The sequence below is a fragment of the Amphiura filiformis genome, chromosome 6 (genome assembly GCF_039555335.1).
Source record: "Amphiura filiformis chromosome 6, Afil_fr2py, whole genome shotgun sequence".
NCBI lineage: Eukaryota > Metazoa > Echinodermata > Ophiuroidea > Amphilepidida > Amphiuridae > Amphiura > Amphiura filiformis.
Genome location: NC_092633.1, coordinates 25,721,309 through 25,733,348, shown reverse-complemented (window position 1 = coordinate 25,733,348; position 12,040 = coordinate 25,721,309). Strand labels below are relative to the sequence as shown.

General features: G+C 35.6%; 1 protein-coding gene across 3 annotated transcripts in view; it reads right to left on the bottom strand.

Annotated features, from left to right (window-relative positions):
- Nucleotides 1–12,040, bottom strand: part of LOC140155184 (uncharacterized) — a 256,145-nt gene that overhangs the window by 31,045 nt on the left and 213,060 nt on the right. For all 3 annotated transcript variants that reach the window (XM_072177919.1, XM_072177918.1, XM_072177920.1), the window contains exons 5-7: nt 10,416–10,574; nt 4,620–4,691; nt 768–1,066 (exon numbers count right to left, since the gene is read on the bottom strand). In XM_072177919.1, the coding sequence (XP_072034020.1) occupies nt 768–1,066; nt 4,620–4,691; nt 10,416–10,574 (530 nt within the window). The remainder of the gene's footprint in view (nt 1–767; nt 1,067–4,619; nt 4,692–10,415; nt 10,575–12,040) is intronic.

Genomic DNA, 12,040 nt, shown 5'->3' with positions numbered 1-12,040 from the left:
AAACTTTTGAAATTTTGCACGACCAAACATGTAGCATAAATCTAATGTATAGGGGACATGAGACAAATTAATTGGGAGGGCTAAACACATAACCAGTACCCTTCTGTATAAGGTAGCACATGGCGATATCCAATATGCTCATATGTGCAGTACAAAGAGCAACATTAATTTGGCCCCAAATTCATCTCCTCACAAGTCACATACAAAATGGTAAACATACGACGTATATATTCTAGTCAAACAAATAACATTTATATGTATAAGGAGTCTATCATATTTCACTTTTTCAAAAAAAAAAATGGGAAGGAAATTCTCCTTTAATCCTGTGTGTCATCATTGCTTATCAACCATCATTACAGTAAACACCTTACACAGACACCCAAGACTTGGAGCAACACCATTATGTATCTCATAACACAGTTAACCCATGTCAACACATTGCAACATATTGGATATGTAGCCAACTTACGTACAGAAGAGTCTGGGTATGTACATGTACAATACAAAGATGTTCTACAGCATCAATTATGTTAGCCCTCTTTGAAAACACTTTTTTGAGCAAAAAAGCACAAATACATGCTCAAACACAATATTACACAAACAAATCTGTATAAATATTCACTAGGTGACCACTTGAAAAATCTGTAAGAAATCTGTGTTGAATTACAAATTTTTCACAGATTTTTCAACCGATCACAGATTTTTGTTTCCTAGTGATTTGAAAACAAAATGGTGGTATAAGAATCATGTTTTCCATGCCAACAAACCTCCTCATCCCCAATCTCCATCTCATTATCACCCATCTCGTCCTCCTTATCCATTCTGGTCCTCTCCAGTTCCTCCAAGACTGCCCTTGCTCCGTCCTCTTCATCTCCGAGGCTTACCAGACGAGCTGATGACTCCACATCTTCTACGTAAGCTTCGGCAATCTGACTTTCCAACTCTGAGCTACCTTCTGAGCATGCGGAGCGTGAGTCCGAACCACTTGTTGGACGACCGTGAGGAGTTTGAGTACCGATGGATACCATGTTGGCAGGTAGAGGTTGGGATGGCCGCCATGCTGGATCTGGTAAAATAGTAAATTCATAGAGGTCAAAGGTTAAAAAGGATTGACAAACCTGTGTGACAAATTCTACATATGTAGTGAAAATACAGTAAAAAGACAGTGCTTGATTTTTGACTTATTTTTATCAATCCTCTTTATAGAGTGCTACCATAAAATTGTGATGAACAATATAAAAACACATATCATGATGCATCAACATTAGCATGAATGTATGCATGGTTAGTACAACTTATTATAAAATGAAAATGTATGGTTAGCACAACTTAAAATTACCCAGGAAATGCAAAATATATTAGAGAAAATGTTCAAATGTCTAATTATATAAAGGATATAAATGGTACAAAATGATTTAATAAAACATATTGTTCAAAACTTGCTTTTTGTTGACAAGATGTTGTGATGCTACATAATTTTCCATAAAATTTTGACAACATTTTTTTTAAATGTTATTTTAAAGCATTAAAAAGTTTTCATGGCCTTTATATAACCTGACATTTAAATGTTGTTAAAATATTTTGACCTAAACTAACAATTTCTTATTACATTTTGAAAACATGTGTGCATTTGCTAAATAATTACACCTTTGCTGTTAGGTATCAAGTCCATAGCTTGATGGCTCAGGTGCTGGGATATAAATTCAGCATCCTGCGCCACCACAGCCTCCTTTATAATATTGCTATAGGCCTGCAAAGCTGGTACAGACTTACTGCATATTTTCTTTCTCATCTAAAAATAGCTAGGGAAATAGGATAATCTACATACTTATTACCATATTAATGAAAGCTAAGTCTCAGGTATTAGATGCAAATTTCATTTTGTACAAAAACAATATAGGATATCGTAACCTTTTGAAATGACGCCCTAGTTACCGAATAGATGTTATAAATAACATCTAATTAATCATTGACGATGAATTTTCAATAAATATGTAAATGGATACATGAGTGGTGAAGTGTACCAGTTTGTACCATACTATCAGACAGTAAAAACTTGATAGTTAGCATATGTGCTTAGTATCAAGTGCTTTTAAAACATGCAGACATGAAGAGCCCCCTCCACAAAAGTGTAGAAGGTGATCCATTAGCTTAGTTGGTAAATCGCCAGACTTTGGTACAATTTCATGTTTTCAAAAGCGCTTGATAGTAAGCACATAATTATGCTAACTATCGAGTTTTTATGGTATGACTTCAAATTCTAAAGTGCCATTTAAACTTAATAATGTGACTTGATCATGCAGAATGAGGACTGTGTCGCTGAAGTTGTTTTTTTAGTTATAAGCGGACTTACCATTCAAATCCTTTTGGATGTAATCTGATGTAAATTTTTGCTATCTACTGAAGATAGCTCAAACCCAATGTTACTTTCTTTAACTATAACTTGACTTTCTGTCAAATGTATATGATATTTGCATCAAATTAAAGCTAAAAGTTCTTGATCACGATGCAAAATCCTTAATATTGACTTTTGACAACATTGTCCTCTTCTTGCTTATAATTAGTATGCCCAAATGTGATCCCAATGCAGTGACAAGTTATTGTTGTCCATGCTGGATGGGAGGAGACCAAATCTGGATATTAGTATTTTAACATTTGGCATCCAGAGACCATTTGAGAGACCAGAGACCATACCAGAAGCCAACTTATAAAACACTGTGTACCAAACATGTCCCTGTTAATGCTAATGTTCATAGTTAGTCTATCCCCAATCAACTATTATGCCCAGGTGTGGATTCATCCATTTTTGGTGCAGAAAACATAAATGCACATCTCATTTATATTTGAAAAAAAAAGAGACACAAAAACATTCACTACTAATCAAATTTGTTTAAAATGACAGATTACCCTTTAAATGCCACATGTTAATCAGCCATCAGCTATGAGTCTTAATATTTTTAATAGTTTTAGAATGTTTTTTTAAAAACCTCAAGATTAACCAGTCAGCCAGTTGATCATTCAATCAGCTGAACACCAATCAGCAATCAGTCTTAGCATAATAGGCAAATCATTAAAACCGTATCATCCAATCTCTGAATGTGTGCTGTTAGTTCTGATGTACATTGCAGACAAAGAGGAACTTATAAGAGGTGGGCCCAGTTGGCAATTGGGCTATTCCAGATGAAATCCATACACCCCATATTAGAGACATGACCTTAGTCTCCTTCACAGGGGGTGTAGATTTCAAATGAAGTCACCCATTCAGGTAACCCCATTTGAAATGCACACTCCCTGTGTGGAAGATTAAGGTCATATCTTCCATAGGGGGTATATGGATTTAACTGGAATAGCTTGTTGAGCCTGTGCCAAAAGCATAGAAACAACCAAATTACTATTTGGAAGCTTTTGGAGACGGAAGAAGTATCGGAAAGTCTACTCCAAAATCAATCACAATTAAATTTGCACTATATAGGCATGCCAAAACCAAAACCTTCTTCTGCATACAGGGTGGAGAAAAAACATACAAAATGAACAAATTCTTATTTGTAAATGAAACCTCCACTTTGTTAGTAACTGTCACCATAACAGAAATCAAGCTTATTATAATGATCCCAGTATTAAAAGTGACATGATGTGTAGGCATGCCAAAACCAAAACCTTCTGTATTAGGGGTGGAGAAAAAAATTGTAAATGAAACTTCCACCTTGTTAGTAACTTTGTTAGTAAGCTTATAATATCCCAGTATCTAAAGTGATTGGTAGGCATGCCAAAACTTCTGCATAAGGCGACAGAAAGAAACCCTGTTCTATGGGTCCAACCGACCCATATTTTGCATTTTTGGGGATTTTTTTAGCTGTGTGCGACTAAAAACAGCTCTTTTTTGTCATTGATTTTGACTGATTTTCTTTTTGAAAAAAGTTCAAATATGTAGTTAAAATAAAATAAAATAAAATAGTTTTTTTAAAGCTCAAAAGATTTTCAAGCTTTCTGCAATGTTTTAGGGTCATTTAGCTCTGAGACAAATTCATCTCAGATTTAGCTTCTTCGGGGATCCTGGCAGTGACTGCACTTGGCAAGTCCGTCCCCTACCCATAGAACAGGGTTGTTATTTTTGTCACCTAAGGTAAAAAAAATAACGCAATCATTTCAGAAGCACCTGTAAAATCTAAAAACTTTTATTAGCAACTGTCACCAGAAAAGAGATCAATCAAAATAATGCATTCAAAATACCAGGACAGGTCCATAAAAAAAAAAACTTCTCTGGTTTTATCCCTCTGAAGCATGTTAAGTGACCAAGCTTGTGGAGAGTATTCCACACAAGATATTATTATTTTGCACTTTTTAATCACGGAATAATTTCTTGTAGACAGGGAGTCAACATGAAAATAATTACAAAAATGCACTTGTTTTTGTCTTTTTGGTTTTTTTAATTACTGTCCAATCTTTTGCAAATGTAAAGATAATTTGGTTCTTGAAACCCTCTTTGGCCCCAAATTATACAATAAACTTGGTCAATCACATGTTTAAGAGTATTAAGAATAAGAAAATTCAAAACCCAATCACAAAATCTCTGCATTCACACCATAACAGATCACCCTGCATACTTGACCAAAACTCACTCATGTCTTTGTCAACACCAATCTGTGATGCGGTAGTCGATTCATCATCATCGATGTCGTCGTCATCTTCGACTGAGAGAGGAAAGATGTAACACCCACAGGAAACCAGGAATAACAAGTGATGACAAAGATAACACAATTAGGCCTATAGATAGATACAGTAATGGAATGACGACACAAGGATGTATGCCGGCCGGCATAATATGTCAGTCTGCTGATGCTGGTACAGTGATACAACAGTTATCTAGTATATTTGTTGCAACAATTATGTTAAGGCATCTCCCCTTTATAATATTTTTGGACATTTTCTTAACATAATGTAAGAAAATTAGCATTTTTAATCTGGTGCATACATCTTAGGAGGGAAAATATTTGCTATGGAATTCAAAAACTACACTTTTTGAAGCTTCTCTTTCAGTTATGGAACTACCTTACATGTTCATCCCATTTGAAATTCATACTCCCCCTGTGGAAGATATTTCCAAAATCTTCCACAGCGGTAGTGTGGATTTTATATGGAATAGTTAATATCATTAATATTAACTTCTCCATCACAATTACTGAAATCCTTATATCCTCAGTACATTTCATTGTAAAGTTATGTACTTTTACCATGCCATTTTCTTATGTAGTTTATTGTTTCTTGCTCCCTATATCGTTCCCATATCTCAATTGCAGCCTTAAGTCAGGTTCACTCAGATTACATCACATATATTTTACGCATATCTCAAAAACCACTACAACTGCAGCGCCAAGCTGAAGTGCAATTTTACCGAATCTTTTTAATGTACACTTTACTTTGCACACCATTTGGCTATTCCAGTTAAAATCCACACTACCCCTGTGGAAGATTTTGGAAATATCTTCCACAGAGGGAGTATGAATTTCAAATGTAATTGGTCAGAGTTAATCATTTTGAAACTCATACTCCCCATGTATTATGGTTTTACCTATATCATCCACAACTGGAGTGAGTATTTCAAATGGAAGTTACCCAATTGTATATTCTATTTGAAACTCATACTCCCTGTGTGGAAGACTTTAGCTAAATCTTCCACAGGGGGAGTGTGGATTTTAAATGGGAAAAGCCCAGTGAATGTTGTAAAAGATCCTAAAACCATCCAATTACTGATTTACCATACAGCATGCATTTTAAGTGGTAAGAAATCCTTGCCACTTAACTCTGCCATACTGACCTAATTTGTAAGAAACAAAATTTACCATGATTTGATTTTGTTTTCACTTAGGTCTTGGGAACAAGGACACTGCACACAATTCAGAAAATTAAAATGGTTGCAAACTTATTAAGTTTAACAGTAACAATGTGAAAGGCATTTTGTGGATTGGCATTGAAATTTAATAAGAACAAAATACAAGTAGTCAGTTATACATATCATGGTTGTATGGCATGTAAAACTATGTCATTTTTAAGTAAAGGTGAACATTGATGGCACTGTTTATCTTAAATTGTGTTTTTGTTTCTTTACAAGGGGTATAGAGCCTGGTATGTGGCATTATACATCAGAAAAGGAGTACCAAATGCCAAGCAAATTTTCAAAAAATATGTTACCATGTTAAATGTACGGAATAGCTTATATTATTTGGCTACATTAAATTTAAAATATATGTAAACAGCGCCCTCAATTTTCACACAAATATACAGTTTACAATCAAAATTACCACAAAAAGCAGAAGATGAATAAGTTGATAAAGAAACGAAAATCTGTTTAACAAATAGCTAAAAATATATGTGTATATTAGTATGATAGCTGTTGGTATTGTTCAGGTCTAGAATTGAACATTATATAATGTTTTGTTAGAAAATTTTAATAAATGATCACATCAAACTACCGTGACATATGAATAGTAAGTTAGCTATGTTCCTGTCTGTGGGCTCATATAAAAGCTGGTTTGATTCTTTTTTTTTTCTCAATGATTCAACAGTTATGCAGCTGATTCCATTGATTTTTTTAGTTATTTGCTTGTGCAGCAGCAGTTCTACCTTTAAAACCGAACCCAAAGCATCTATTGCTGGTGACATTCAACGAGTCATATCAACGGATGCATCACACCAAGCACACATTCACTATCCTCCTCCCAAGACGTAATACCATGCATATCAGATCCTATCTATCTATCAGCTCGCACCCCATCCAGGGAACAACCTCATTATATAGGCAGCATATTCTCACTCAGAATGTCTTACTCTTTGTGCAATACAAGCATACTGCACTGACAAGGACATACTCACAAAAAATTCACTCACAAAAACATTTGAAACCAAAGTTGAATCTATAAACTCTGGATTGAGTTTGAGCTGTATAATAGTTTTTTGCAAAGTGTATACAAAAATCCACTGACATGACATGCATATTTAGTTTGTAACTGACTGAGAATTCAATTTTGGGCTATTCCATTTGAATTCCAGACACCCCATATGGATGACATGATCTTAATCTTTTACACAGGGGGTGTAGATTTCAAACGGAGTCACCCGTTCAGGTAACTGCATTTATAACATTCACACTCCCTGTGGCATGTGTATGGATTTCAACTGAAATAGCCCATCGCAGCAGAATTTTTATCAAAGTCAAAGTGTGAAGTTTTGAAGTTTGGACTTAACTCTCTTCACATAGGTGTTGACTGCAGACGACAAGTTTCAATTTTTTTTAATAAAACATTTTCAGAATTGTACATTTGCATTACCATATTTGGAATCAGCATGTAAAATGCATTAAAATGAGTACAAACAAGCCTAGTATTGATTCAGAGGCTCTAGACACAGCTCTTGATATTTTGAGAAAATAAATCAAAACTTGAGACTTTTTATGTTGAAGCCTATGGCCAGCATGCAGAACATTAAGTTATCATCAAGTTTTGTTATTTTCAACTGACCAATCTGGGACATGTGAATCTTTTTGCATCTTTCATTTTCATTTATTCATCATAGCTCAAAATAATTGACAATACAAACAGGATATGGAGACTGTAGAGCTGCCTGGGAGGATTAAAAAAACTGTCACCAAAAGATTTACTGTATATTTTCAAGAAGTATTCTGTTACGCTTAGTGTCTTTTTACTTTCTTTCCTGGGTAGATTCTTTACTCCTGGAAAGCCGTTTCTTATAAACCTTGAGTTACTACAAGATATGGTTTTTTTTTCAAGTTGAGATGAAAGTCTCTGAAATGCAATACGAATCAAATGATTTAGCACTTGCAGTGTTAATCAAATCACCTGATCCAGTGTTAGATAACGCAGGAATCGAGCGCTGCTGCGGCACATGAAGGCGAAATCTACATAGCAGTGACAGGTTCGAACAAAATACTGAAAAAGGCGGGAAAAAGTGAGCGATAACTCATCATATGCTCGGGGCAAGGTTGCCGTCTTTTCAATAAGAAATTGGCTTACTGCGAGGCAATGTTGCGTCTGCTGTTCAAATTAAAGTTCAACGAGAAAAAGATAAACTTGTGCTAGATGTCTGTGTTTATAGAGCTTAGCCAAGATGGGCCAGATGAATTGACAATTTATATTGCTTTCAGTTCTTCTTTTTCTTTACGGTTAATTTGTTGAGAATAGAGACGATCGAGGGAATGAATAAATTGCGATCGTTCTGTGAACCTTGCGTACAAAGTATTAAACTTATCATCATCCTGTTTTCTATGTAATTAATTTGCTAGAATTATGCTTGTCACTAGAGAAGCTGGAGAAATAGGATTTGGAATCTACATAGTCATTATTAAGCTTTGATGCCATTAGCTTCCTCGGTCTCAGTTGGATAGAGCATTAGGGTCCTTGGTTCAAATCCTGATCTCAGTTGGATAGAGCATTGGGGTCCTTGGTTCAAATCCTGACCTCAGTTGAATAGAGCATTGGGGTCCTTGATCAAATCCTGATCTCAGTTGGATAGAACATTGGGGTCCTTGATTCAAATCCTGATTTGGATAGAGCATTGGGGTCCTTGATTCAAATCCTGATCTCAGTTGGATAGAGCATTGGGGTTCTTGATTGAAATCCTGATCTCAGTTGGATAGAGCATTGGGGTCCTTGATTCAAATCCTGATCTCAGTTGGATAGAGCATTGGGGTTCTTGATTGAAATCCTGATCTCAGTTGGATAGAGCATTGGGGTCCTTGGTTCAAATCCTGATCCTAGTTGGATAGAGCATTGGGGTCCTTGATTCAAATCCTGATCTCAGTTGGATAGAGCATTGGGGTCCTTGGTTCAAATCCTGATCCTAGTTGGATAGAGCATTGGGATCCTTAGTTCAAATCATGATATCAGTTGGATAGAGCATTGGGGTTCTTGATTGAAATCCTGATCTTAGTTGGATAGAGCATTGGGATCCTTAGTTCAAATCATGATATCAGTTGGATAGAGCATTGGGGTCCTTGGTTCAAATCCTGATCTCAGTTTGATAGAGCATTGGGGTCCTTGGTTCAAATCCTGATCTCAGTTTGATAGAGCATTGGGGTCCTTGGTTCAAATCCTGATCTCAGTTTGATAGAGCGTTGGGGTCCTTGGTTCAAATCCTGATCAAGAATGAAGGTTTTTCATTTTTGGCTGACATAAGCAAAAAACTAAAATTTGATTAAAAGAATGATTCTTTGGGTACTTTCTTCTAAAACGACTGTTTCTAACCAATGTTTTTTGCAATGCAATTTGTTTTCAGTTTTCTAACTGTGGAATCCCAAAGAGCATCTAGGTTAGCTGTAAGACCTTTATTTTAATAATACAAGATAGTCTATTCCCCTTAAACAGTCTACCTTACCTTATCAACTGCGTATATGCCTCAAAGTGCCTATTCACTTTCAAGCCATGTGAACATTCTTGGATCTGAATACCCCATTGCACGATATATTGTTCACAACCTAAAAACATACATATTCTGTGACAGCACCGACAGACAACGCAGTCCATCTGCATGCTATTTACACAGGCAGATCCTGTTTGTTATTTCTTCAGTACATAAGGCCACATGCATAAAACATTATGAGGAAAAGCTGAAAACGAATTCCCTATTGAACATTAATTAATACACCAGTGGTCAATAATTAAAATGCCCATACAGAGGTTGTTTTTCAACCCCTCCGGCCAGCCTGATGATGAGGATGAGTAAACGTCAATCACGGGTTAGAAATTTTACATAAATGCCAGGATCATCTGCAAGTCATATGTTGTAGTCTGACTTGCATTATTACCAAATTTTTCTTGTACATACAAACTAAACTCAATACAATATATCTAAAAGCTTTGATCAGTAACCCTCTGATATGGATGTGTGGAAATGAGATTGGTCATCAAAGCCACAAGTTGTCACTTCTCTACTAGTAGTCCCTCATGACACACAGATCATCATGCACCTGATCTATAAGAGTTTTTTCCCAAAAATATCTACTAAAACCAACACTTTTTGCTTGCAAAACTCAGGTTTTGCTTCCCTGCATTTGTGTTTCAAAGAGCATATTATTTCCTAAATTTCACTTACAGCAACTTCTGATCAGGCCCAAAAAAAGTGTGCAAAAATGGCTGTTTTAATGCTTTTACAGAAAAAAATCAACCTTTTTTTCTAATTTGCATGGGGGTGACACACCCACCCCTGCTGATGCTCTAGACATCAAAAATATCAAGGATCTGTGTCTGACCACTCAGTTGTCAGGATAACAACTGCTCTGTACCAGAAGTGGGTGCAATGCAATAGCTGCCCTGTGACCATTTGGCAGCTGCATATGGCAGCTATTACACTTACCCACTTCTGGCACTGAGCAGTCGATAAGAGAAGAAGGAATAGAAGCTTACCTGTGTTAGTTTGTTTATTAGACACTAACACAAATCCTTGTTGACCCATGAAGACCACGGCAGGATCTGCATCAGGAGTACCAGCAAACGCAGCAGGTGGAGGACTGAGTTGTTGGTCTACACCCGAATCACTGTTGCTCTGTTCACCACCGCTATCAGCTAGACAGAGAGAAAGGAATGATATGTAATGAATACTTTAGGCCTACTAATAATAGCAAGTAAACACAACAGAGAAGGGTTCCCAACTTATGTTGTTGTTGTTGATGTTACATGATCTCACTTTTTGAATGTTAGAACACTTGCAACACCAAATTAAGTCACCAGTCCCACCTTATTACTGGGTATATTTTTATCCATCAACGATTGAGTATTCCTGAAGTAGACAAGTCATATAGAGCAAGGAAATTTCAGATATTAGTATGTACCACCATACAAATCCTCTTTGCAATTGATGAAAGTTTTTGGCTAAATTTATACTCCTAATCACTTTTTTTGTTTAAAAAGTAAATCATTTCATAAACCAAATTGTAGCTCAAATTTGTTTATAAACTGGGCTCAAAAAGAAATTTATACAGTTATAATTTTTCACAAGGTCATATCTTAAAATCCTGTCCATAAAGATGAACCAAAATTACACACAGGATACTCTACTCAAAACACATGTCAGTAACCAAGCAGTTGTCCAACTGACACAACAGCAAAATGCACTGACACAGAACAGCTACCTGGATCACATTCACAGGCGACTAATTGGCACCCAGCAAAAGAAATCTGTGAGAATGCGTACAGGATCTTTACACAGGTGATAATTTCCAAAGAGTAAGTGGAATAGTGTGGAATGGGCTGCTTTCTGCTTTTCACACACTTTTTTCAAGAAACAGGTCTTGTTCCACACTATTCCACTTATTCACAGATTTCTTATGTTGGGTGCCAATTATTGGGCTGTGAATGTGGTCCAGGAAGCTGTTCTGTGTCAGTACATTTTGCTGTTGTGTCAGTTGGACAACTGTTTGGTTACTGACCAGTGTTTAGAGTAGTAATCCTGTGTGCAATTTTGGTTAATTTTTATGGGCAGGATTTTAAGATATGACCTTGTGAAAAATTATAAGTTTCTTTTTGAGTCCAGTTTATTTCGGGGTCAGTTTCATAACTTCACTTGTAAAATTTTTAAAAAAACTTGAATGATATATTTCTACAAACAATCTATTGATTTGTTAGATTAGTGCAAATATGTCTTAGTGTGCTCTCAATTAGTAATGAAAATGTTAGCATATCTCAACAAACTCAACAAAATGTTTTTAAAATGTCATTGTAAAATATTTTTGACAAATATTATGTCAAAACTAAAACAACATTATGTTAGAATATTTTCAAAAACCTTTTTAATGTTTTTTTTAAATATTTTACACCTTTTATATACCATTTATATAACCAACGTTTGCTAGGACACAATGCTAGCTATCATAGTTACATTTCTACTGCACATGCAAAACATGTATCCAATTGCATTTAAATTTGAAAGAAGGAGATGTTTTTCTTATTTGATACGAAATCAGGGAAGATTGATAAGGGGGTTTAACGGCTAAAAGAGAGATAAAGTTGCTCACGCAAAATGTCAAGTGTAT